The sequence below is a fragment of the Helicoverpa zea genome, chromosome 30 (genome assembly GCF_022581195.2).
Source record: "Helicoverpa zea isolate HzStark_Cry1AcR chromosome 30, ilHelZeax1.1, whole genome shotgun sequence".
Classification (NCBI taxonomy): domain Eukaryota; kingdom Metazoa; phylum Arthropoda; class Insecta; order Lepidoptera; family Noctuidae; genus Helicoverpa; species Helicoverpa zea.
The window spans coordinates 3336397-3361992 of NC_061481.1; the positions used below are offsets into that span (position 1 = coordinate 3336397).

General features: G+C 37.0%; 3 protein-coding genes across 4 annotated transcripts in view; 1 reads left to right on the plus strand and 2 right to left on the minus strand.

Annotated features, from left to right (window-relative positions):
- Window positions 1–3905: 3905 nt before the first annotated feature.
- LOC124644636 (ATP-dependent RNA helicase abstrakt) lies at window positions 3906–20811 on the minus strand. Of its 2 annotated transcripts, XM_047184124.1 has the most exons (12): window positions 20488–20810; window positions 19939–20121; window positions 14238–14405; window positions 11573–11762; window positions 10869–11005; window positions 10304–10401; window positions 9598–9761; window positions 8466–8671; window positions 6396–6512; window positions 6099–6289; window positions 4953–5052; window positions 3906–4491 (listed from the first exon to the last, which is right to left on the minus strand). In XM_047184124.1, the coding sequence occupies exons 1-12, from the start codon at window positions 20702–20704 to the stop codon at window positions 4403–4405; spliced, it is 1860 nt and encodes a 619-aa protein (XP_047040080.1). In that variant the 5' UTR covers window positions 20705–20810; the 3' UTR covers window positions 3906–4402. The 2 variants fall into 2 exon arrangements, with proteins under 2 accessions (XP_047040080.1, XP_047040081.1); XM_047184125.1 differs by lacking the exons at window positions 3906–4491; window positions 4953–5052 and adding an exon at window positions 5746–5943 and having other exon boundaries at window positions 6261–6289; window positions 20488–20811.
- A 402-nt stretch (window positions 20812–21213) lies between these two features.
- LOC124644447 overlaps window positions 21214–25596 on the plus strand; it is a 109992-nt gene continuing 105609 nt past the window's right edge. The window contains exon 1 of the mRNA XM_047183800.1: window positions 21214–21540. Within this exon, the coding sequence (XP_047039756.1) occupies window positions 21387–21540 (154 nt within the window). The 5' untranslated portion in view covers window positions 21214–21386. The remainder of the gene's footprint in view (window positions 21541–25596) is intronic.
- LOC124644448 overlaps window positions 23029–25596 on the minus strand; it is a 60806-nt gene continuing 58238 nt past the window's right edge. The window contains exon 20 of the mRNA XM_047183802.1: window positions 23029–25379. Within this exon, the coding sequence (XP_047039758.1) occupies window positions 25228–25379 (152 nt within the window). The 3' untranslated portion in view covers window positions 23029–25227. The remainder of the gene's footprint in view (window positions 25380–25596) is intronic.

Sequence of the window (25596 nt, forward strand, 5' to 3'; positions counted from 1 at the left end):
GTTGTGAAGCTACCTAACAGGGGCCCGATTCTGCTAAGTTAATAATGTCAAAATTGAATCGCAATAGCAGTTTTAACCTTAGCGGGCATTCTGCTACTAGTATAAGACCAATCGTATTCCAATGACATTCGATTGGTCTGCCATTTGGTCTGTACGGTAGTTTGCTCTACAATCATATTGCAATCGTAAATCATTTGCAGACAATATGATTCATTATTGAATCACAGAAACAAATAAAAACGTTTATTTAAAAGAAAAATGGCGGAATGCTATATACGCTTCAATCGTAATTGGATCTCAGTCGGATGTGAATCGTATGTCGCTTAAGTAAAATTAGTAGAATCGTGCCCCTGATGTTCGTAACAATGTCACTCTGAATACACCCATATGCATCGACGAGCTTTTATGTTCTCTCGGTGCTATCAGTACCGAGTGTCGCGCATCATGAATTAATGTATCGGTTCATCTTATTTTGTGAATTCTTATCTCAATAATATTGACAATGTTAAGATGTTACAAATATTACGTTTCTAAAACCCAGTTGCACTATTTAACTATAACGATAACCAAACCATAACCAGCCGTATACTTGCCGCCCATTGGTCACGGCGATTTGACAACTGAAAATGGTTCGGTTATCGTTATAGTTTTAACTTAAACTTTATCCGTCTTACCACAAAAACTTTTTAACGTCAGTTTAAGACTTGTCTAAAAAAATGTCAAATTATGACGTTGACATATGGTTCATTTTGGAGCCACATTTTTTTTAGACAAGTGTAAAACAGTGGTTAAAGTTTTTGTAGTAAGGCCATATATGTTCAATTGAGCAGATTTTCAATAAATATATTTTTAAGTCGACACGTATTCGATCATAGAGTTAGTATCATGGTGTATATTGTTGTATAATTTAAGAACCATGAATAAAACAGTGTTTTAAAATAAATACTTTTCTTTTTGAATATTTGTCGTTTTCTTTTTACTTACCAACGATTCTAAACCTCCCCACTCATAGACATTTAATGATTACTTAAGTCACTCCTTAGTGACGGAATGTCATACAAATCCTTCACTAAGGAATGGCTTAAGTAACCATTAAATGTCTCTGAGTGGGGAGGTTAATCTATCTATAATAATCTAATTAATTAGGGTTGGTAACTGAATGACTAGATCGTAAATTGGCCACGTTGCAATTTTCTAATGCAGTGGACGGGTAATATACGCGTATCATGATACGCGATCTCGATAAGCCGTTATGATACGGCCCGTCCCATGTCGTGTCGGTTTCTGTCCGATCATCAAAGGTGACTACTGTGAAGTGACTACCCAAAACAAAAATGTGAAAGGCTGCCAAGTTCGATAATATGGGAATGTTTCGCCTATAAAAGAAGTGAGATCTGAATAAGTACCAAGTTCCATACACATACCTCAGTTAAAAATAGTTTTTAATGATGTTACTTGGCAAGTTTACACACACCTTGTTATAAACCTACTAAACGCAATGAATCAAGTATATAATTTTCTATTAAAACTTGCCAAGTAACATCATTAAAAAGTAACTATTTTTAACTGAGGTATGTGTATGGAACTTGGTACTTATTCAGATCTCACTTCTTTTATAGGCGAAACATTCCCATATTATCGAACTTGGCAGCCTTTCACATTTTTGTTTTGGGTGGGATTTCATTTATTTTTGTAAGGTTGATTAATTTTATTTTTTTCTTATGATTAAGTTAGTTAAGGAAATGTCTCATTTATACTATCTTTCAGATTTTTGAATATGGACTATGCTTCTTACAAAGAAATGAACTAGATTAACTAAATGGACTAGATTTACCAACTGACTGACAAGACATGTTATCATATATTATGTTCGTGGATCAAAGTTACACATTCGTTATTTTCGAAAGTGACTCACACTTGGCCGTTTTCAGATTTTTACTTTACTTTGACTAAATACAAACCTTTGTAACGAATTTCAGATTGGTACGACCATTCGAAGATATATTATATAAAATAAATATAGATAAATTTAGTTCGTTTTAGTTCCTTAGGGGTATAAATTTACACCGGGTATAAATGTACACCTTCATTATTTTGAAACTGACTCACACTTGGCCATTTTCAGATTTTTCCCTTTACCTTGACATAAAGACCTGCCTCCATGCCAAATTTCAAGTCAATACGACCATTGGAAGTGGTCTAGGTTTTTGATGAGTGAGTCAGTCAGTCAGTTAGTGAGTGTATAGTAAAAATAGCGATTTTCTGACGTCAATATCTCAAGATAAATTACACTAATTTTGATTAATATACACTAGGTATATTAATGAAATTTTGTATTTTAGATAAGTGAAGGGGTCTCAACAGATACTAGAAATTTGATATGCGTAAATAAAATAGATTTTGAGTTATAGGGGGGTCGAATTTGGCCCGAAATGGTTCGTGTAATATAACCCACGGCCGGTGTGTCGCTTTTTTTGCTCGAACTTGGCGGACACACTGCCGTGTGTCTAGATAATGGCTTCCACGGTCGATTTCGACCACGTCGGCTGTTCTCATATAGGGAGATCAGCCAGCCTGCGCAGGACATATTATAGTGCACAAGTATTTGCTTGGACACAGGTGCACTCACTTTTCCTTCACTCTCATAGCGCGATGGTACGACAATCCGACACCACCGGAGAGGGATCACGCGCAGGACCGACAATTAACATGCTCTCGGATTGTGAAGATACTAATACGAAGCAAATCGGTGTTTACAACTTGATACGGGTCTTGATACAAAACGCAGATACGGTACGATGATCGGATCGGGCAGATGATACATGTCTGGACCCGGCTATACGCTGTGAAACGTGGGTGGCTATTTATTTCCTTCTCCAACACAAGATAGTGGAACAACCACAACCATCCTACCGAACTAGTAGACACCTGGGGCCCGATTCTCCTAATTTTACTTAAGCGACATACGATTCACGTTCGACTCGATTCGACTGAGATCCAATCCCGACTCGATTACGATTGCAGCGTATGTGGCATTCCGCTATTTTTTCTTTGAAATAATCGTTTTTATCCTTTTCTGTCATTCAATAATGAATCATTTCGTCTGCAAATGATTTACGATTGCAAAATGATTGTACAGCAAACTACCGTATAGACCAAAATCACCAAAATAGCAGGGGCCCAATTCTCCTAAGTTAATAATGTCAAAATCGAATAGAAATCGAATCGCAATATAACCGCAATAGCAGTTTTAACCATATCGGGCATTCTGCTACTAATAAAAGACCAATCGTATTCGATTGACATTTGATTGGTGTGCGATTGGTCTGCTATTTTGGTGATTTTGGTCTATACGATAGTTTGCTGTACAATCATTTTGCAATCGTAAATCATTTGCAGACAAAATTATTCATTATTGAATGACAGAAAAGGATAAAAACGTTTATTTCAAAGAAAAAATAGCGGAATGCCACATACGCTTCAATCGTAATCGAGTCGGGATCGAATCTCAGTCGAATCGAGTCGAACGTGAATCGTATGTCGCTTAAGTAAAATTAGGAGAATCGGCCCCCAGACCAATCAAATGTCAATCGAATACGATTGGTCTTTTATTAGTAGCAGAATGCCCGATATGGTTAAAACTGCTATTGCGATCATATTGCGATTCGATTTCTATTCGATTTTGACATTATTATTGAGAATCGGGGCCCTGGTATAGTTATCGGCACGGATATTGAGCTCTCGGCGGAAGAGTGGGGATCGCTTTGTGCACTGTACACATAAGGCAATAAACCAATAAATCGCTTCTGCGCAGGTGAAGGTCAGGGCTCAATATCCCTGCCGATGATTATACTGGTAAGCAGCCTAGCTAAAAAGATGAGTTCAGGATAAAAATAAAAGTTATATTCACTTAAAAATATATTTATTTACATCTTAAACATATTCATCTTAAGGTTTTTTGTTAACACTTCATTGATCAGACTGCTTTCAAATTTTCACTTCCACACGAACATTTATTTCTTAATTATAATAAAAAAAATTACATCAAAACTTACACTAGAGTTTATTTATCATATATTTCATCCAAATTGGTTTAGAACTGATGTTCACGAGATAGCTAAAACTAATGAGCCTTACTACATAAAGCTAAGCATCTGTTAAACACTTGGCTAAAAAAAGTTTGGCTGCAAAACGGACCTAATTTCAACGTCGTAATCTGACATTTCTGTAGACAAGTGTTCAACAGACGTTTAAAAGTTTTTGTGGTACGACGGAGATAGTCTAGAACCTGAGAAAGATTTGGCCATTTTTTATCCGGGAGCGGAAAATAGCTCCTTCTAGACGCAGGTAATTTAAGAAATACGGTAAGTCTTAGTAAGGTTTTGTAATTATGATATGTATCTCAATAATCTGCAGCTGTGTTCGCGAGATAATCCCTTCTGCCAATATTCGAAGCTTGCTTGTTCTGTACCGCCTCCAGTTTCGGACACTCTGTGAATTAACCACAAATAAATATAATTTATATATATTTTTATGTTTTGTATATCGTATTTTATTTTTAGTAAAGTAGTTTAATTTTGTAAATATAGTGTACATATTCTTACTTAAATAAAGTTTTATTTAGAAATTTGGACTTTTGGGTTAAAAAAATCGGGGCTAATTTTTCCACAATTTAATTTCATTTTATGAGGACGCGTAAATCAAATAATTTAAGGTTAGTTTCATCGTGGATCAAAAAAGCGATCAAAATTTTCAAAAAAATCGAATAAATACAAAGATTTTTTTAATATATTCTAAAATGAAGAAGGGTGGGGGGGACTGTCTTTTGTTAATTTTGACGAGTTTCTCAACAAGTTTGAATTAATTAATTTCCAGCACTTTATGAAGATCCCAAATTCCAAAAACCTATATAAAATACAGTAACAACATAGACTGGTACAATAAGTATATACCTGTGATCCTATGACCCAAACCACCGCAGTAGGAACATCCCTGGCCGTCGGGAACCGGGACATCTGGCTCCCCTATCATATCTAGCAGGAATGATGGCACCTGAAAAAAATAAATAAATAAAAGTCATTATTTTTTAATGGGGAAGTCGTGGTAGCCTAGTGGGTAAAGAAACAACCTCTTAAGCATGAGGGCGTGGGTTCTATTCCAGGTCAGGCAACTATCAATGCAACTTTTCTAAGTTTTTATGTACTTTCTAAGTATATCTTGGACACCAATGACTGTGTTTCGGATGGCACATTAAACTGTAGGTCCCGGCTGTCATTGAACATTCTTGGCAGTCGTTACGGGTAGTCAGAAGCCAGTAAGTCTGACGCCAGTCTAACTAAGGGTTGCCCGGGTAACTGGCTTGAGGAGGTCAGATAGGCAGTTGCTCCTTGTAAAGCACTGGCACTCAGCTGAATCCGGTTAGACTGGAAGCCGAGCCCAACATAGTTGGCACGGGAGATTATAGGTTTTTACCTTCTGCTGTGCCTCTCTGAGTAGATGCGCCAGGTCTCTAAGGACACTGTCATCAGCGGCTCGGCCCAGCAGCGTAGTAGCGACTCCCTCGCCGCCCGCGCGACCGGTACGACCGATGCGATGCACGTAGTTCTCTATGTCTTCCGGCATGTCGTAGTTTATGTCTGTCTGTCTATCTATCTATCTGTCTGTCTATCAGTCTGTCTATCTATCTATTTATCTATCTGTCTGTCTGTCTATCTATCTATCTGTCTGTCTGTCTATCTATCTGTTTGTCTGTCTGTCTATCTATCTATCTATATGACATACCTTCTGCTGTGCCTCTCTGAGTAGATGCGCCAGGTCTCTAAGGACACTGTCATCAGCGGCTCGGCCCAGCAGCGTAGTAGCGACTCCCTCGCCGCCCGCGCGACCGGTACGACCGATGCGATGCACGTAGTTCTCTATGTCTTCCGGCATGTCGTAGTTTATGTCTGTCTGTCTATCTATCTATCTGTCTATCTGTCTGTCTATCAGTCTGTCTATCTATCTATTTATCTATCTGTCTGTCTGTCTGTCTATCTATCTATCTGTCTGTCTGTCTATCTATCTGTTTGTCTGTCTGTCTATCTATCTATATGACATACCTTCTGCTGTGCCTCTCTGAGTAGATGCGCCAGGTCTCTAAGGACACTGTCATCAGCGGCTCGGCCCAGCAGCGTAGTAGCGACTCCCTCGCCGCCCGCGCGACCGGTACGACCGATGCGATGCACGTAGTTCTCTATGTCTTCCGGCATGTCGTAGTTTATGACGTGTTGTATGTTCGCGAAGTCGAGACCTGGGGAGTTATGAAATATATGATATACCTCGTTACAGCCTTTTTATTATCCCACTGCTGGGCACAGGCCTCCTCTCACACGGAGAAGAGAGAAGAGAGATCTCACCTTTGCTAGCGACATCGGTAGCTACCAGCACATCTTTCTCGCCTCGTCTGAACGCTTCGACGGCGCGAGATCGTTCCTCTTGGTCTTTGCCGCCGTGGATCGCTACTGCTTCCACTCCTGGATACACGAGAAAATATGGTTAAAATAAATAAAGCTGAAAAAGGTAAATAATTTAAATATCTTGATTTAGCCCACGAGGTTGTCAACGTATTTGGCGTGTGGATTACGCAATCATTGTGTCGATAGTTGTTTGAAAAAATTACTCCCCATTTTGCGTGCAGGGGGCGTACCCTTATCATTTATATTGTGATTAATTAATTAACTTATAGATACTCATTGTTTTTTTCCACAATTTTGACTGGAGTAATGTTATAAATAAGTATTATTCTCAGTAACTTATTGTAAATGTTGTGCATATCTTGTTGTGTAAAGCTTTGGTTTCCTAGGAAAGCGGTGCCGTCATATAGCGGCCGTAATACAGCGGTGAATGACGTCACCAGAACGTTGTCTATGTAAACAAAATGGGGCGGTTTCCTAGAGAGCGGTAACTGACGCCGTAACTTCAAAAAGCGGTGCCGCCATTTGCATGACGGCCGTCTTGACGGTGTCAGATAGTTTGGTGAACGTTTTATTGAAAGCGGTGAAACTTTTTTAATACGTATTTGTGTTTTTTTTTTTCGGAACAACGTCAAAAAGGACAATGCTCAAAAAAAACCCAAGCCCGGCGCAAACGAAAAGTAACTCAAATTATAGGTAATAATAAGTAATGAAATACTGCATAGGAGGCATCATCGAAATCAATGGCTAAATGTATGAAATTGCTATTTGATTTTTTAAAGGGGTAACATGAGCAGCTGGGGCTTTAGTTTAATTAAAGTGCTATCTGAAACAACAAACAAGTAATATGGTAAGTAATAAGCTTCTCCAAAAAGATAAATCAATACCGAAGTACAGGCTGCAGCGCCCACGTCATTGCGTCATGAGCGTTTTACATTACTTAGGGTGGGCTAGACATGAGGAACAGTTCGCGCATCCCGCAACATTTTTGGATCTCGTCGTGTGAGAAATAAAGAATCGATGACTTTTAAGCGTTATTATTAAAATGAAAAGTACATTCATATCCTGTTTTAGTTCTATCATCCTATTATCTTGTAAAAGTAGGTAGAATAGTGGAGAAGTTGCTATAAACATGTCATTATGTGCACTCTTAAACCACAACTGTATCTGTTTGCTGTTCCTTTTGCTAATACATTATGTACCTCTAAAATCTTGAGTAGCAATGTACCGCAGATGTTAAAATTCGAATAGCAATTTCACACATATAGCCACTGATTTCGATAATGCCCCCTATGTAATATTTAATTACTTATTTTTACCTATATTTTGAGTTACATTTCTTTTGCGCCGGGCCTGGGTTTTTTTCTCATACTTCATGAGCATTGTCCTTTGTTACAACTCTTGGAGCAGCGAGGACGACGAAATTTTAATAGATTTCGTTCGTAACCACGAAGCAATATATAATATAAAAAGTAAAGATTATAGAAAAAGTCAACTAAAACAGAATTGGTGTCGTGAAATTTGAGAAATATTAAATAAAACAGGTTAGTAAGTATGATACAACTAACAAAAAGTTTATGACGGTGTGTTAAAACGGCCGTGGAACTTTCCACATGTCATCACCGTAAAGACGGCCGTCTATTTGCGTCCGTAATATGACGGTCGCTATATGACGGCACCGCTTTCCTAGGAAACCCAAGCTTTAGTGACATATTTACACTGTAAACACATACGTATGAAACTAAGCAACTAAACTTATTTTGTAAATAATAATATGTTTTTGGTTTGCCTGAATAAATAAATACCCTAATAAATCATTTAATCCCATTTTCATTTTTCCACTTTATCGTCGTGATACAAAAAAATAAATGAATTTTGAAAATCGGTCAAGGCGTCTTGGAGTAATCGGAGAACACACAAAAAAAGGTGATAAAAGTCAAAACAAAGTCAAAATATTGAATTTAATAACCAAAAAAACGTTTCATATCTCAAATTACTACCTAAAAAACTCACCTTTCAACAACAAATACTCATGTATAGCGTCCACATCTTGTTTCCTCTCAGCGAACACAAGCACCGGAGGCGGAGTCTTCTGCAAGCATTGTAGTAAATGTACCGTCCTAGCTTCCGCCTTAACTGGTTCCAATTCCTGACGCACGTTCAGGGAGGCGGCACCGGCGCGACCCACGTTGACCGTCACCGGCTTCACTAGAGCTGACCTAAAAGACGGCGACTTCCAATTACAAACAATTTGCAGAATATGGAAGTACATTGATACATAATGACCATAATGAAATTCAGTAGAGCTGAGCCAGAAGACGGCGACTTCAAATTATAGAAATTGCAGAATGGGTGAATAAATGTATTGAGACATAATGGCCCACGTTAAAGGTCAGCGGCTTTACTAGAACTGATCTGGAAGATGGCGACTTCCAATTATAAAGAAACTTGCATTTCATAAATAAATATATTGAGACATAAAGGCCCACGTTAATGGTGACCTGCTTTACTAGAGCTGACCTGGAAGACGGCAACTTCAAATTTTAGAAAAAATAATAGAATGGGTGAATAAATATATTGAGATACAACAACCTATGTCTACGGTCACCGGCTTCACTATAGACGACCTGGAAGATGGCGTCTTCCAATGAAACAAATTTCTGAATGGGTGAATAATAAGAAAAATAGCAGAAGAGTAGGTGAATAAATACATTGAGACATAGAGCAGATTGATGGTCAGCGACTTCAAATTGTAGGAAACAGCAGGATAGGTGAATGAATACATGTATTGAGACATAACACCTACGTTAATAGGCACCAACTTCAATGGAGCTGACCTGGAAGACACCGACTTTCAGTTATAGGAAAATAGCGGTAGGATTGGTGATTTTTTGCGCTTTACACAATATGGCGCCCAAAATGTCAATTTCTATTTATTTATTAAATACTTTTTGCAAATTGTACAATGGCGAACTAAACGCCTTGGACGTTTTCTACCAGTCTACCTTTGGGTGGTGGAGAAATAATGTTTATTTTTTTATGACATTTGCGCTGTCATTACAGATTAAAATTGGACCAGTTGTTCCTGCGATTACCACTACCAAAACAACAAACATACAACTGTCTAACATTACTATCAACTTACCTGGCAAAGTTCTGAATTTTCCTTGGCATGGTAGCGCTGAACAGCAAAGTTTGACGCTGACCCGCGAAGTAAGAGAATATAGTTCTGACATCTTCCTCGAAGCCCATGTCTATCATTCTGTCAGCTTCGTCCATGCATAGGTAGCGGCAGACGTTCAGACGTACCTACAGATTTTAAAGAAGAAAGAAAGAAAAAGATTTGTATGTTAATCTGCCGAACCTTTTCCCTACTATGTTGGGGTCGGCTTCCAGTCTAACCGGATGTAGCAGTGTGTTAATATAGCTAGTAATAAGTCGTCGTGGTTTGTATGTACTTTCTAAGAATATCTCGGACACTAATGACTGTGTTTCGGATGGCACGTTAAACTTTAGGTCCCGGCTGTCATTTCAACATCTTTGGCAATCATTACGGGTAGTCAAACGCCAGGAAATCTACAACCAGTACCAAGTTTACCAAGGCCTATCGGGTTGCCTGGGTTACTGGGTTGAGGAGGTCAGATAAGTAGTTGCGCCTTGTAAATCACTCGTACTCAGCTGCATCCAGTTAGACTGGAATCCGACCCCAGCATAGTTGGAAAAAGGCTACGCAGAAGATGATTATCGATATGCATTTATCTTTCTAAACCGCAGCATACTATTAATCATACACACTAGTAATAAATACATAACCCTCCTTCCCGCAGTCGGTTAAACAAACCAATAAATACCATTTTCTTGTCGAGCATGTCCATCAGTCTCCCAGGAGTTGCCACCATGATATGCACCCCTCGCTGTACCACTTCCATACACTCCGATACCGCCACACCTGGTTACAACAAGCTTTTCTAATTGCACGTAAGAATGGTCAAAGTTCATTACAAGACTTATCTATCAAGTCCAAACACAGCTATGATACGATGTTCCATCATGAAGTTCCAGTTCATATCTTCCGGCTCCATCATCAGATCAGTTCGACGGTACCATATTACTGTATTGTCATCAGAACTACATACAGCTTTAAATTTTCATGACGCTACGATCCTTGGAAGATGGTTTTAGTTACCTTACATTCCATTACATGGTTACATACAGGAAAACATTTAAAAAAAAAAAAGACTTCTAAAAACACTAAAAAACAACAAAAAACTATTTTTAGTTGCTAGAAGTCAGTGTCTATAGCAATGTTTATTTTGCCACTGACTTACAATGACGAATTGAGAACCTTCTTCTTTTTGGGAAGTCGGCTAAAAAGCGTGCTAAAATAGTCCTTATTTTCTAAGACATAAGACTCACCTCCGATAGCCAAACAGCTCCTGATCTCAGGGTTGCCACACATTTTGAGTTGTTTCACAAAATGTTGTATAATATCATGTGTTTGCTTCGCCAATTCTCGCGACGGACATATTATTAAGCCGTATGGACCTTCGTTTCTGAAAATAATTTTAATTATTTTTCAGTGATTTTCAAAAAGGAATACATAGTATGACTCGGTTTCTCTGTGGATGGGTGACCATCTTGTCATGACGAATTCTTCCGTGTTTCGGATGGCACGTTAATTTGGTGGGACCCGGCTGTCATTTGAACATCTTTGGCAGTCGTTACGGGTAATCAGAAACCAAAAAACCAGTCTTATGAAGGTACTTACTACTGGAAAACTGTCCCTCCATGAGGCACACTGGTACTCAGCTGCATCCTGTTAGAGTGGAATCTGACTCCATCACAGTTGTGAAAAGGCTAGCAGATTATGGAACAAAACTAGCACGTTTCATGATGCTACGACTTTTGCAGTATTGTTTTAGTATTAAACATAGATTCAAGAGACCTTATAAAAGCGTCTTAAAAAGATGTATTGGATAAAAAGAACATCTCGACGAAATTTAGACTGAGCAAGTATGATGATTAACGCTCAATCCTTTTCTGTGTGAGAGGAGGCCTGTCTGTGCCCAGCAGTGGGACGATCAAAAGGCTAATGATGATAATGAAAAAAGTCTACTTACTTAATAAAAGGCATCTTAATCTCCTGCTCCAAGCACATCATGATGATGGGCAGCGTGAAGACCAGCGTCTTCCCGGAGCCGGTGAAGGCGATGCCTATCATATCCCGGCCGCTCAGCACTGCGGGGATACCCTGCACCTGGATAGGAGTGGGCTTCTTGATGCCCTTTGCTTCTAGACCTCGGAGGATACCTGGGGAAGATGTTTGGAGTCAATTATGCACTCAAATTGGGTGAATAGACCGCTTAGGATACCTGGGAATCTTTGGGAGTCATTTGTGCAGTTAAATTGGATGAATAGACAGAGTAAGATATCTGGTAATGTTTGGGAGTCATTTGTGCAGTCAAACTGGGTGAGAGATTTTTGAGTGTTGAAGTTTTGTTACTTCTTCATGAGGAAACGGCTGAACGGATTTTAATTAAACTTGGCAGTGATAAAACCAAAATTATCAGAAAAACACATAAGCTTCTCTCTATCCAAGTGCGGGAAGCAGTGCCCTAAGACACATGATGATGATAGGCAGCGTGAAGACCAGCGTCTTCCCGGAGCCGGTGAAGGCGATGCCTATCATATCCCGGCCGCTCAACACTGCGGGGATACCCTGCACCTGGATAGGAGTGGGCTTCTTGATGCCCTTCGCTTCTAGACCTCGGAGGATACCTGGGGAAGCCATTTTTGCTGTCAAATGGTACAGTCAAGAACCGGGTTGAGGACGTCAGATAGGCAGTCGCTCCTTGTAAAACACTGGTACTCAACTGCAACCTGTTAGACTGAAGCTATTATAGTTGAGAAAAGTCAGTTTTTGTGAACGCAACAGTTTGTATTCGTGTTTGTAGCATCTTTTCGCGCAAACGGATGGACGAATTGGGTGATTGGGTGAATGGGTCGCGTAGGATATGTGGGAAATGTTTGGGTGTCAATAATAACGGCGTCCTAGCTGATTATCGGCAGCTGTCCTCTAAGCATGGGCGTAGCCAGCTTTGGGCTCAGGGTGGGGCAGCAGTCAACCTATCCCCCGGGGGAGGGCGGGGGCCCTCCGATTTTTTGTATCTTGAGCCCTTAAACTTCTTAATTTCTTAATTTGAGAGGTTTATATTATCAGGTACAGAAAATAAACAATCACACACAGGACAAAAGCCAAAAGTAAGGGCATATAGTTTCTGAATACGCGAGCAAAGCGAGCGCGAAATTTTTATCGGACTTAAACCAAATATTACGTAAAATTTAGCCCAAACGTACTTAACTTTTTGTTTGTTGACAAATGCAAAAATAAGAGCTTATAGTTTCTGAATACGCGAGCGAAGCGAACGCGAAATTTTTATCGGACTTAAACCAAATATTACGTAAAATTTATCCCAAACGTACTTAACTTTTTGTTTTTTGACAAATACAAAAACAATATAGTTTCTGAATAAGCGAGCGCGAAATTTTAATTCTTTTTTAAGACTCTAGACCAAAAACTACGTAAAATGTCGCTCAAATATACATTTTCATGAATGGGGAGACTAGGTACGAGACACCCGATTTACGCCCATACGAAAACCCCCTCGCTCGCATGGATAAGTCGATTAAAATAAAGTTAGATAACGTATAGCAACGTCGCGCAGCTAAGCTTCGCGGACCACTTGGAATGCCTCCAGGGACCACCAGTGGTCCGCGGATCACCGGTTAAGAACCACTGTGCTAAACGATCGTTCTATTGTACATGGCTGGGCAAGCAAAATAGCGAGCACAGTTTTTACACTAGGATAAAACTGCATTTCCGAAATTTTGATCACATCTACCAGTTCCATTTCCTTCAATGCATTATTTTTTGGAATAGATGGACGGCTCGGCTCGCTACGCCACACAGCACCTATTCTTTTAGGGAATGCGGCTCGCTTTCAAATGACGCGCGCACCGCGCACCTTCGGAAACTCGAACGTGCATTTTGTATTGATTGCGCTCTTTTCAAAGTCGACAATTTTTTTTTGTGCTGATGTTGTTAGTTAGAGTTAGAAAAAAAAACATTGTTTAATCAGACAACTTATAGGTCAGAGCTAGGGCCCAGGGTGGGGCAAGTGCCCCCGCTTGCCCCAGTGTGGCTACGCCCATGCCTCTAAGGAGATCCAGGACATATTATAGTCCATAAGCACTATTCGCTCACTGTCATAGTGCTATGAGACGACAATCCGAGAGAGATCTAAAGCTTACACTTGCTTATATTTAAATGTATTAAAAAAGATAAACTTTTTGAATGTGTGTGTGTATGTATGTTTCACTTACTTCATCCCGCTCAAACGGCTGAAAGAATTTTGACAAAAATTGGAAGTTATGTAATTTATAAATCAGAACAACACAGTACCTAAAGCTACATTTTATCCGAATACGAGAATTAGTTCACGCGGGACGCGGGTTTAACAGAGGTCGGAACAAGTTCTAGAAAAGTTTGTACAATCTATACATATAATAAATCTGTAGAAAAGTAATTTTTGTACATTGAAGACATTGACAAAAAAAAATAGCCAGCATTTTAAAGGATAACTAACAGAACCCATTTTCATCATTTTTGCCATTTTTGTCTGTTTGTCTGTTTGTTCGTTCGCGATTCACGTAAAATCTACGAATTCAATGCAGACAATCAAACATAAACACACAAGAATAAAAAAGTAGTCCTATTTACCATACCTTTAGGAAACTTCATATGCTGGAAAGTCTTGATGGGAGGCGGAACATCCTCCCCCTCCACTAATATCCTCAACTGTCTCCGTACCCTCTCGTGTCTCTCTTCAGGTAGCTCCAGGATACAACGCGGCGGTTTCCACGAGGTCTTGATAGGATCCTCGTACTGAATACCTAGAAATCAGAGGATATTAATGAGAGAAGGAATGATACACAATAGAAGTACATAATAGAGTACATAAGAGAGTATATAAGAGAGTACATAAGAGAGTATATAATAGAGAACATAAGAGTATATAGAAGGAGTAAATAAGAGGAGTATATAAGAGAGTATATAAGAGAGTACATAAGAGAGTACATAAGAGAGTATTTAAAAGAGTACATAAGAGAGTACATAGGAGAGTATATAAGAGAGTACATAAGAGGAGTACATAAGAGTAGTACATAAGAGGAGTACATAAGAGAGTATATAAGAGAGTACATAAGAGAGTATATAATAGAGTACATAAGAGAATACATAAGAGTATATAAGAGGTACATAAGGGGAGTACATAAGAGAGTATATAAGAGAGTACATAAGAGAGTATATAAGAGAGTATATAAGAGAGTACATAAGAGGAGTACATAAGAGAGTACATAAGAGAGTATATAAGAGAGTACATAAGAGAGTATATAAGAGAGTATATAAGAGAGTATATAATAGAGTACATAAGAGAATACATAAGAGGAGTATATAAGAGGTACATAAGGGGAGTACATAAGAGAGTATATAAGAGAGTACATAAGAGAGTATATAAGAGAGTATATAAGAGAGTACATAAGAGGAGTACATAAGAGAGTACATAAGAGAGTATATAAGAGAGTACATAAGAGAGTATACAGGAGAGTATATAAGAGAGTACATAAGAGGAGTACATAAGAGAGTACATAAGAGAGTATATAAGAGAGTACATAAGAGAGTATACAGGAGAGTATCTAAGAGAGTACATAGGAGAGTATACAAGGTGTTGATTTGCATCTGTGCCATACTTCAGGAGGAGGACATAAAATACGTAAATAATCGATTGGAATTACAGTGGACGGGAAATAGCTAATATGTACTGCTATTTTTGTCATTGTAATGTCGTAGTATTTCAGATGTAATCCAATTTTATGAATGAAAATTATGAATGATCGTTGCGTATGCTTTGTGTTTGCGTTTGTGTGAAGGTGCAGCACAGTTTTAAGGCCAGTAACACACGCGTCAAGTTCAAATACGGCTAGATGACATTGACGAAATTTCGAATTTTTTCAATTTTTTTGTTGATTTGGGTCGAAGATCATTAGCATAATTACGTCCTTGACTATGGCACAGATACAAATCAACAGCTTGTATAAGAGAGTATATAATAGAGTACATAGGAGAGTACATAAGATAGTATATAAGAGAGTACACAATAGAAGTACATAATAGAGTACATAAGATTGTATATAATAGAGTACATAAGAGAGTACATAAGAGAGTATATAATAGAGTACATAAGAGAGTATATAATAGAGTACATAAGAGAATACATAAGAGGAGTATATAAGAGGTACATAAGGGGAGTACATAAGAGAGTAGGTATATAAGAGAGTTCACAATAGGAGTACATAATAGAGTACATAAGAGAGTACATAAGAGAGTACATAAGAGAGTATATAAGAGAGTATATAAGAGAGTATATATGAGGAGTACATAAGAGTGCATAAGAGAGTATATAAGAGAGTACATAAGAGGAGTACATAAGAGAGTACATAAGAGAGTATATAAGAGAGTATATAAGAGAGTATATATGAGGAGTACATAAGAGTGCATAAGAGAGTATATAAGAGAGTACATAAGAGGAGTACATAAGAGTGCATAAGAGGAGTATATAAGAGAGTATATAAGAGAGTACATAAGAGGAGTACATAAGAGAGTACATAAGAGGAGTATATAAGAGAGTATATAAGAGAGTACATAAGAGAGTATATAATAGAGTACATAAGAGAGTATATAATAGAGTATATAAGAGAGTACATAAGAGGAGTACATAAGAGAGTACATAAGAGGAGTATATAAGAGAGTATATAATAGAGTACATAAGAGAGTATTTAAAAGAGTACATAAGAGAGTATATAAGAGAAGTACATAAGAGAGTATATAATAGAGTACATAAGTGAATACATAAGAGGAGTATATAAGAGGTACATAAGGGGAGTACATAAGAGAGTAGGTATATAAGAGAGTTCACAATAGAAGTACATAATAGAGTATATAGAAGGAGTAAATAAGAGGAGTATATAAGAGAATATATAATAGAGTACATAAGAGAGTATATAGGAGAGTATATACGAGAGTATATAAGAGGAGTATATAAGAGGTACATAAGGGGAGTACATAAGAGAGTAGGTATATAAGAGAGTTCACAATAGAAGTACATAATAGAGTATATAATAGAGAACATAAGAGTATATAGAAGGAGTACATAAGAGAGTATACAATAGAGTATATAAGAGAGTACATAAGAGGAGTACATAACAAGAGTATATAAGAGAAGTACATAAGAGAGTACATAAGAGGAGTACATAAGAGAGTACATAAGAGAGTATATAAGAGGAGTACATAAGAGAGTACATAAGAGAGTATATAATAGAGTACATAAGAGAGTATATCATAGAGTACATAAGAGGAGTACATAACAAGAGTATATAAGAGAAGTACATAAGAGAGTACATAAGAGGAGTACATAAGAGAGTATATAAGAGAAGTACATAAGAGAGTACATAAGAGGAGTATATAAGAGAGTACATAAGAGGAGTACATAAGAGAGTATATAAGAGGAGTATATAAGAGGAGTATATAAGAGGTACATAAGGGGAGTACATAAGAGAGTGGGTATATAAGAGAGTATATAAAAGAGTACATAAGAGAGTATATCATAGAGTATATAAGAGGAGTACATAAGAGAGTACATAAGAGGAGTACATAAGAGAGTATATAATAGAGTACATAAGAGAGTATATCATAGAGTACATAAGAGGAGTACATAACAAGAGTATATAAGAGAAGTACATAAGAGAGTACATAAGAGGAGTATATAAGAGAGTACATAAGAGGAGTACATAAGAGAGTATATAAGAGGAGTATATAAGAGGAGTATATAAGAGGTACATAAGGGGAGTACATAAGAGAGTGGGTATATAAGAGAGTATATAAAAGAGTACATAAGAGAGTATATCATAGAGTATATAAGAGGAGTACATAAGAGAGTACATAAGAGGAGTACATAAGAGAGTATATAAGAGGAGTACATAAGAGAGTACATAAGAGAGTATTTAAAAGAGTATATAAGAGGAGTACATAAGAGAGTATATGATGTCCTCCTAGCCGATTATCGGCAACGGCGACTGTTCTCATGTAAGGAGATTAGCCAACTACGCAGGACATATTATAGTGCACGAGCATTTGCGCAGACACAGGTGCACTCACTATTCCTTAACTCTCATAGCCCGATGGGACGGTAATCCGACACGACCGGAGAGAGATCAGGCGCAGGACCGACATTTACGTGCTCTCCGATGCACGGGTGTATCAATCACCAGCTTCCAGGCTCCGGGCTGCTTTGTGAAAGTCTTCTAAAACCCACAAAGCGATTTCGGCCCGACTCGGGAATCGAACCCGAGACCTCGTGCTTAGCAGCCGCACTTGCGACAGCTAGACCAACGAGGCAGTTATATAGTAGAGTACATAAGAGAGTATACAGGAGAGTCCCTAAGAGAGTATATAATAGAGTACATAAGAGAGTACATAAGAGAGTATATAATAGAGTACATAAGAGAGTATATAGGAGAGTACATAAGAGAGTATATCATAGAGTACATAAGAGGAGTACATAACAAGAGTATATAAGAGAAGTACATAAGAGAGTACATAAGAGGAGTACATAAGAGAGTACATAAGAGAGTATATAATAGAGTACATAAGAGAGTATATCATAGAGTATATAAGAGAGTACATAAGAGGAGTACATAAGAGAGTATATAAGAGGAGTATATAAGAGGAGTATATAAGAGGTACATAAGGGGAGTACATAAGAGAGTGGGTATATAAGAGAGTATATAAAAGAGTACATAAGAGAGTATATCATAGAGTATATAAGAGGAGTACATAAGAGAGTACATAAGAGGAGTACATAAGAGAGTACATAAGAGAGTATTTAAAAGAGTATATAAGAGGAGTACATAAGAGAGTATATAGTAGAGTACATAAGAGAGTATACAGGAGAGTACATAAGAGAGTATACAGGAGAGTATATACGAGAGTATATAAGAGGAGTATATAAGAGGTACATAAGGGGAGTACATAAGAGAGTAGGTATATAAGAGAGTATATAAAAGAGTACATAAGAGAGTATACAATAGAGTATATAAGAGAGTACATAAGAGGAGTACATAAGAGAGTACATAAGAGAGTATTTAAAAGAGTGCATAAGAGAGTATATTAGAGAAGTACATAAGGGAAGTACATAAGAGAGTATACAGGAGAGTCCCTAAGAGAGTATATAATAGAGTACATAAGAGAGTATATCATAGAGTATATAAGAGAGTACATAAGAGAGTATATAATAAGAGTACATAAAAGGAGTACATAAGAGAGTATATAAGAGAGTACATAAGAGAGTTCATAAGATAGTATATAAGAGAGTATATAATAGAGTACATAAGAGGGTACATAAGAGAGTATATAATAGAGTATATAAGAGGAGTACATAAGAGAGTACATAAGAGGAGTACATAAGAGAGTATTTAAAAGAGTATATAAGAGGAGTACATAAGAGGTACATAAGGGGAGTACATAAGAGAGTAGGTATATAAGAGAGTTCACAATAGAAGTACATAATAGAGTATATAATAGAGAACATAAGAGTATATAGGAGTAAATAAGAGGAGTATATAAGAGAGTACATAAGGGAGTATACAGGAGAGTACATAATAGAGTACATAAGAGAGTATATAAGAGAGTACATAACAAGAGTATATAAGAGAAGTACATAAGGGAAGTACATAAGGGAGTATACAGGAGAGTACATAATAGAGTACATAAGAGAGTATATAAGAGAGTACATAAGAGAGTATATAAGAGAGTACATAAGAGAGTATATAAGGTGAGTACATAAAAGAGTACATAAGGGAAGTACATAAGGGAGTACATAATAAGAGCACATAAAAGGAGTACATAAGGGGAGTATATAAGAGGTGTACATAAGAAAGTTCATAAGAGAGTACATAAGAGGAGTGCATAAGAGAATACAATGTGAATACAAAGTGTATATTAGAGGAGTGCATAAGGGAAGTACATAAGAGAGTACATAAGGAAAGTACATAAGAGAGTTCATAAGAGGAGTACATAAGAAGAGTACATAAGGAGAGTATATAAGGAGAGTATATAAGAGAGTACATAAGGAGAGTATATAAGGAGAGTATATAAGAGAGTACATAAGGAGAGTATATAAGGAGAGTATATAAGAGAGTACATAAGGAGAGTATATAAGGAGAGTATATAAGAGAGTACATAAGGAGAGTATATAAGGAGAGTATATAAGAGAGTACATAAGGAGAGTATATAAGGAGAGTATATAAGAGAGTACATAAGAGGAGTACATAAGGAGAATACATAAGAGACTACTAGACTGGTAGGACTTACCTTTAGCCAGCTCAGCGACACCCATCAAAGCTTTGCTCTGCGCCACACTCTCCAAGATATGCTGCTCCTCCCTCGCCTGTCTCTCGGCTGCGGAGAGCGCACGGGCTTCAGCTAGCCGCTTCAGTTCACTGTGCTGGTCGAGGAGCGAGACGTTGTAACGACGACCCCATTCTTCTTGAGATGCTGTTGACAAGGTTTTTAAAAAGTATTGAAACTATACTCCATTTGAGTACTGCTCATTTAAGTAAAGATAAAGAACTATGGTATACAGACAACTGTTTCCCACGGCTTTACCCTCGTCCCAAAGTTACTAGTGGTTAAAATATTGCATTTGACACACCAAACTAAAGATTTTAGTGGCAAGACAATTTTCACTCAATTCTTTAGAACCGGAGATGACCCCTTTAACACATTTATTATATATGTATAGATTTATGTCTGTAATACATTGAAAATCAACTTTTATTCCCAAAATTGTGAATCAGTCAGTCAAAAACAGGCTTCAAAATGTAGTAGAATAAAGTTAACCTCCAAAAAGTTTTTACTCACTTTCATCGTCCGGGTCATTGTCACTGGAGCTCTTAGGTTCAGCAGCAGCCTCTGCAGCGACCTGCCCAAGCCTTCCTAACTTCATTAATTGCTGTTTTTTCCTTTCTTTCACCGGAACGTAAGGTTCATAATTATCTAGATCTTCCTCCGATTCTGACGACTTTTCCTCACGTCTATAACGTTTAACAGGCGGAGGATCGAGTTTTTTGTCCTCCATTCTTATTTTTTATCGCTAAATTTGAAAATAATTCAATGTTTTGCAAAATTAAGTAAACAACACGAAATTGGTAAATATTAACCACAGATTATAGAAAATAGTTTGACATATTCACTTTCTTGACAGAAATTCATTCCATTTTACGGTTACGTAATAGTTATGTACGGAATTCGAGCACTATTTTGTTAATAATTTATTGAATTGGGGTTATATTTAACCCGATTACTTAAAAGTGTAGATAAAATGTTCATATGAGCTCAACAAAGTGGTCTAAGGAACCTATTGTGCAAACTTGTTTCGTTTATAAATTCTGATGATATGTTAGGAAGTTCATAGCGGATATCTAATTAAATATTCTGTAATTAGGTTTCTCGTGTGTAAGTTGGTCAATGTTCGTGTTTTGTTCATTAAAATAGTCAATAATACATGAAAACGTTTGTCTAAAGTAGAATTCTGCTTACAAGTTCCGAGGGTAGAATTAATTTCAATAAAAAATGAACTTGTATGCAGAATTGCAAATCTCTGTCAAACAATCACACGGGGAACGTGTTGTCATCTGTCAAATTGTCAAAATATGCAAGTGACACGTAACTTTATATAATTAAATTACCTATTTATGACCTCCAAATGTGTGAAAACGTGAAAATTTTCTCATCTACCGGTCAATAATATAGTATACAACATGTCAGACAAAAGTTTCGGTGACTGTCCCAATAGGAATATAGTAAAAAACCCCCTTCTTTCTACTGCCGTGACTGGGCTCTCAATTGAAGATTTGACGCACAACGCAGTTTTGGTCCCCGTTGCGGCTTCCCAGGGACTGATCACAAGATCCGGTGAGTACTATCATTTATTTTTATCCCATTTGTACGCTACAAACCGATTTTTCGTGACGTTGGGCTGCGGAACAAGCCAAAATGATCGACATAGTTTTTCGCGATCTCAATGTCATAATTAGCGATTTTCACACGAATTCTTGGCTAATAAACAGCTTTCAGTACTTTTTATAGCGTTTAATGGCTCGGGAGTGTGATTTACTGCTAAACAAAGTGTGTTAACTACAGGAAGTGTTTATTTTACGTACTAAAGTGAAGTGTTAAGACAAAATGTCGTTTCTATACAAATCGTATAAAAATGCACCGTTTGAGTATGGTTTCACTCCAGAGCTGCGATTCTCCTTTCGTTCTAAATTCAAAAAAGTGGAAGAGTACTTTTATGATGCCACACTTGTGAGTAAATAAAGTCTTGAATTGTCTTTGGTAGTTCGACCAGGAAGTTCCTATTACAGAGCTAGAATTTATGCCAGTAATGCTTACTCATAATTTTAAGCTGAATATATCAATTTCATAATAGATTATAAGACATAAGATATAAGACTGAATCACATTTTGGATATTATTATAAGCTTTTGCTATGCAACTGCCGAGCTTAACATATATTCTTGAATACCATAATCAATTTATATTTGCTCTTAGCGAATATAGATACATACTTTGATTTCCTAATTATATCATATTTTGTGGTACTTGATTATTAGCCTTACTTTTTCTAATACGAACTGACTAGAATTTGCCAGTTTTTCACATATGTTTTGAGTGAACTACTTCGTACAACCTGATAAAAGTTAGCCTTTTGAGCCTTTCTTAATAAATGGTCCCTAAAACTGTAATAGTTTTTCAAATCAGTCCTCTGGTTCCTGAGATTGCTTGTTCGATCAAACAAATCAATTCTTCAGCTTTATATCATCATATTTAGGTCTATAATATTAGATGGGTTTACAATGTGAAAGTTTATATAGTTACTTGTGAGATGACAGCAGATAGAAGAGTATGGAAGGAGAACAAAGAAAATTAGGATAATGGCAGGCGGATGATGATAGATCTCCAATATTAGTAGGAGGAACCGTGTCCCAGAAACTCCTTTCCATACCTAGACAACGTAAAGAGCCTGTGCTACTTGACAATAGTCCAGCTTTCCACAACAGCGAAAGAATGATTGAAATTGGTAGTTACGGAACCCTTACAGTAAAAACAAAAATGCACTTATCTAGAGATAAACAATCTTCATATAATATGACTGACACTTAAATGTATGTATTCAAACTGGGTTGGAAAAGAGACGAGAATGAAATACCTCCAAAAATTTATGTAAATACAATATCACTTTTGTTGCCTGGGCAACTGGGATGAGGAGGTCAGATAGGCAGTTGTTTCTTGTGGCACACTGGTACTCAGCTGCATTCGGTTAGACTGGAAGCTGACCCCAACATAGTTGGGAAAAGGCTCGGAGGATGAAGATAAGTAATAAAATAAAACAAGACACCATAAAATTTCCATTTAAAGTTTATTTCATAAAATTGATTTTCCTTTTTTACAAAATATGGCTTTTTATCTTTTGTTAATATTAAAATAATAATATTTTTATTGTACTACCCGTATTAGTAGAAAATACTAAAACTTATAAAATTGTAGGGTGAAGGTTGTTATCCGTGTTTATTTAATTTTTAACCTACTTCCCAAAAAAGTGGTAATTAATTTGGGTGTTTGTATTTTTTGTTTTAGCAGCTTAGATGTAGATTTAAAATTATTCTTTGATTTTCTATATTAGCTGTAAAAAAGATTTCTGTATATTTTAAAAATTTATAAAAAGTTTTTAAATCCTTCACCCTACTGTTATTCTTAAAAATATAAATCTATTAAATAAAAACACGATATTTGTCAAAAATTTAAATTACTTAAATAATAAAACAAACATGGCGGAAACGACTAAAAACTAATTATAAACTGTATCTAAAATATTTAATCTAGTAATATTTATTACCCGACTGCGAAGAGAAGGGTAATGTTTTTAAGTACGTCGCCTCTTAACTGATTATCGTAAATTCGTATTTTTGAGCTAACCGATTTTTCAAAAATTCCGATTAAGCGAAATAATAAATGAAATTATTATATAGTACCTACTACATGTTATAGTTCTTTCACACTAGCAGATTTTGTCGCGCGTTTTTCTATGCGCGATACTTTTCGTAAAGCAGCCTGGAAGTTAGTGATTGATACACCCGTGCATCGGAGAGCACGTAAATGTCGGTCCTGCGCCTGATCTCTCCCCGATCGTGTCAGATTGTCGTCCCATCGCGCTATGAGAGTGAATGAATAGAGAGTGCACCTGTGTCTGCGCAAATGCTTGTGCACTATAATATGTCCTGCGCAGTTGGCTAATCTCCTTACATGAGAACAGCTGCCGTAGCCGATAATCGGCTAGGAGGACATCATCACTTAATTATCAATAAACATTCACACAGTTGCGGGTGTGATCGCTTGTACCGCAGTAACGCTCGTACAATCCGCTAGTGTGAAAGAGCAGTAACATATAGTGATTCTTTGTGGTCCCCATTCACGGATTATATGAAGAAGGGACTTACTAAGGACGGAAATCCGCTAGTTAATTTAGTGACCCGCATCCAATAGATGAATCGTTCTGGGGATCTGATCTGAGTCAATGAAAGCATACATTCGATCAATATTTGAAAAGTTTCTTATCATTTGGACACGTCAGTTTGAATCCCAAAAAGCGTTATGTTTTTCGGTCTTTCTAGACTTCGGACGAAAATAACTATAAAACATCTAGTGGAATAATAAATTTAAGCCAGCTTTCCAACGAAAAAAATATATAATTTTCTCTGTGTCTGTCCGTCTGTGCGTTTTTCAGTAAGACAAAACTTTTAAACGTTTGTTTAAAACTTGTCTAAAAAAATCAGATTATGACGTTGTAATAAGGTCCTTTTTTAGACAAGTGTTCAACGGGTGTTTACTTTTTGTAGTAAGGCTGTTCAAATTCTGAACTTTTCCCTTGAAAGAATCTTACCTGTATAAGAAGCTTTTTGGTCAACGAGGGTCGTATTCCATCTTCATAATATGTCCTGATAGCATTTATAGATGCAGTTAACTTTTTAAATATATTTTAACTATAACTTACCTTACTTAGTTTAAAGGTAACTTAAATTAACATAATCACTTCGACTTAATCACATATAGTTACTTAATAATTTTTAAATTGAATACGTCGTTTTTTCTAAAAATTGGCATAGAATATTGGCGCTCGGATTTTTTACGCGCGACATATTTTGGTCGGATAAAAACCCTGTCGCGTGGTTCCAAATGCGAGTTATCGTTTCAACTGGTGGTTATACTCGCGATATCACCCTTTCAGTGTTTTCATACTAGCGGATTTTCCGGTCGGTTTTTACGTATGACACCACTCGGTTCGTATGTTCGCTGTCGTGCATATAACAATTGACCACTACTGGAAGAAAAATAACGTTTAAAGCCCAGCGACAGAGAATAATATCCTTTGTATATGCTCAGTTTTACTGCACGCGACAAAAATCTGCCAGTATGAAAACGCTGTTTCAATTCGCGCGGTAACACGTAAAAACCGAGCGCAAAATCCTCTAGTGTGAAATTTTCGGAATGTGATTGCGTCTTCAATATTCTTCTGCAATAACTTTAACATTATAATTCTTCTTAATTCCTAGAAGTGTTATAGGAAGGCAGCTCTCTAGATTCCTTCCTCTTGCGCACGCACCATACTATGGAAGCTATGAGCAGTATTATTAAAGCTATGCCTAGTAGAACTCCTAGGACAATCGCTGCTATTGCTGCGTCTGTTAGGTAACCTGTAATAGAAAAAAGTTTCTTTAAGTAAAAAAAAATTTAAAACAAGAACCGAAGTTCCCTTTAAAACGAAAAAAAAATACGTTGCGTTGTGGGACCGCTCCTATTTTATCTATTTATACTTTTTATATACTTTTGTTGAAAATATTATTTTGTAATGTGAGATTTCATTGTCATTTATCTCGCGTTTGGCTGAACACATTTTGTTGCGGTTTCAGC

Excerpts from the sequence above, each read along its gene's own strand:
- LOC124644636 (XM_047184124.1), bottom strand. The coding sequence starts at position 20,704 with ATGGAGGACAAAAAACTCGATCCTCCGCCTGTTAAACGTTATAGACGT. Across the intron at positions 14,406-19,938 it reads TGTCGCTGAGCTGGCTAAAG|GTATTCAGTACGAGGATCCT; the intron begins GTAAGTCCTACC and ends TCTGATTTCTAG. Across the intron at positions 10,402-10,868 it reads GAGCTGTTTGGCTATCGGAG|GTGTGGCGGTATCGGAGTGT; the intron begins GTGAGTCTTATG and ends TGTTGTAACCAG.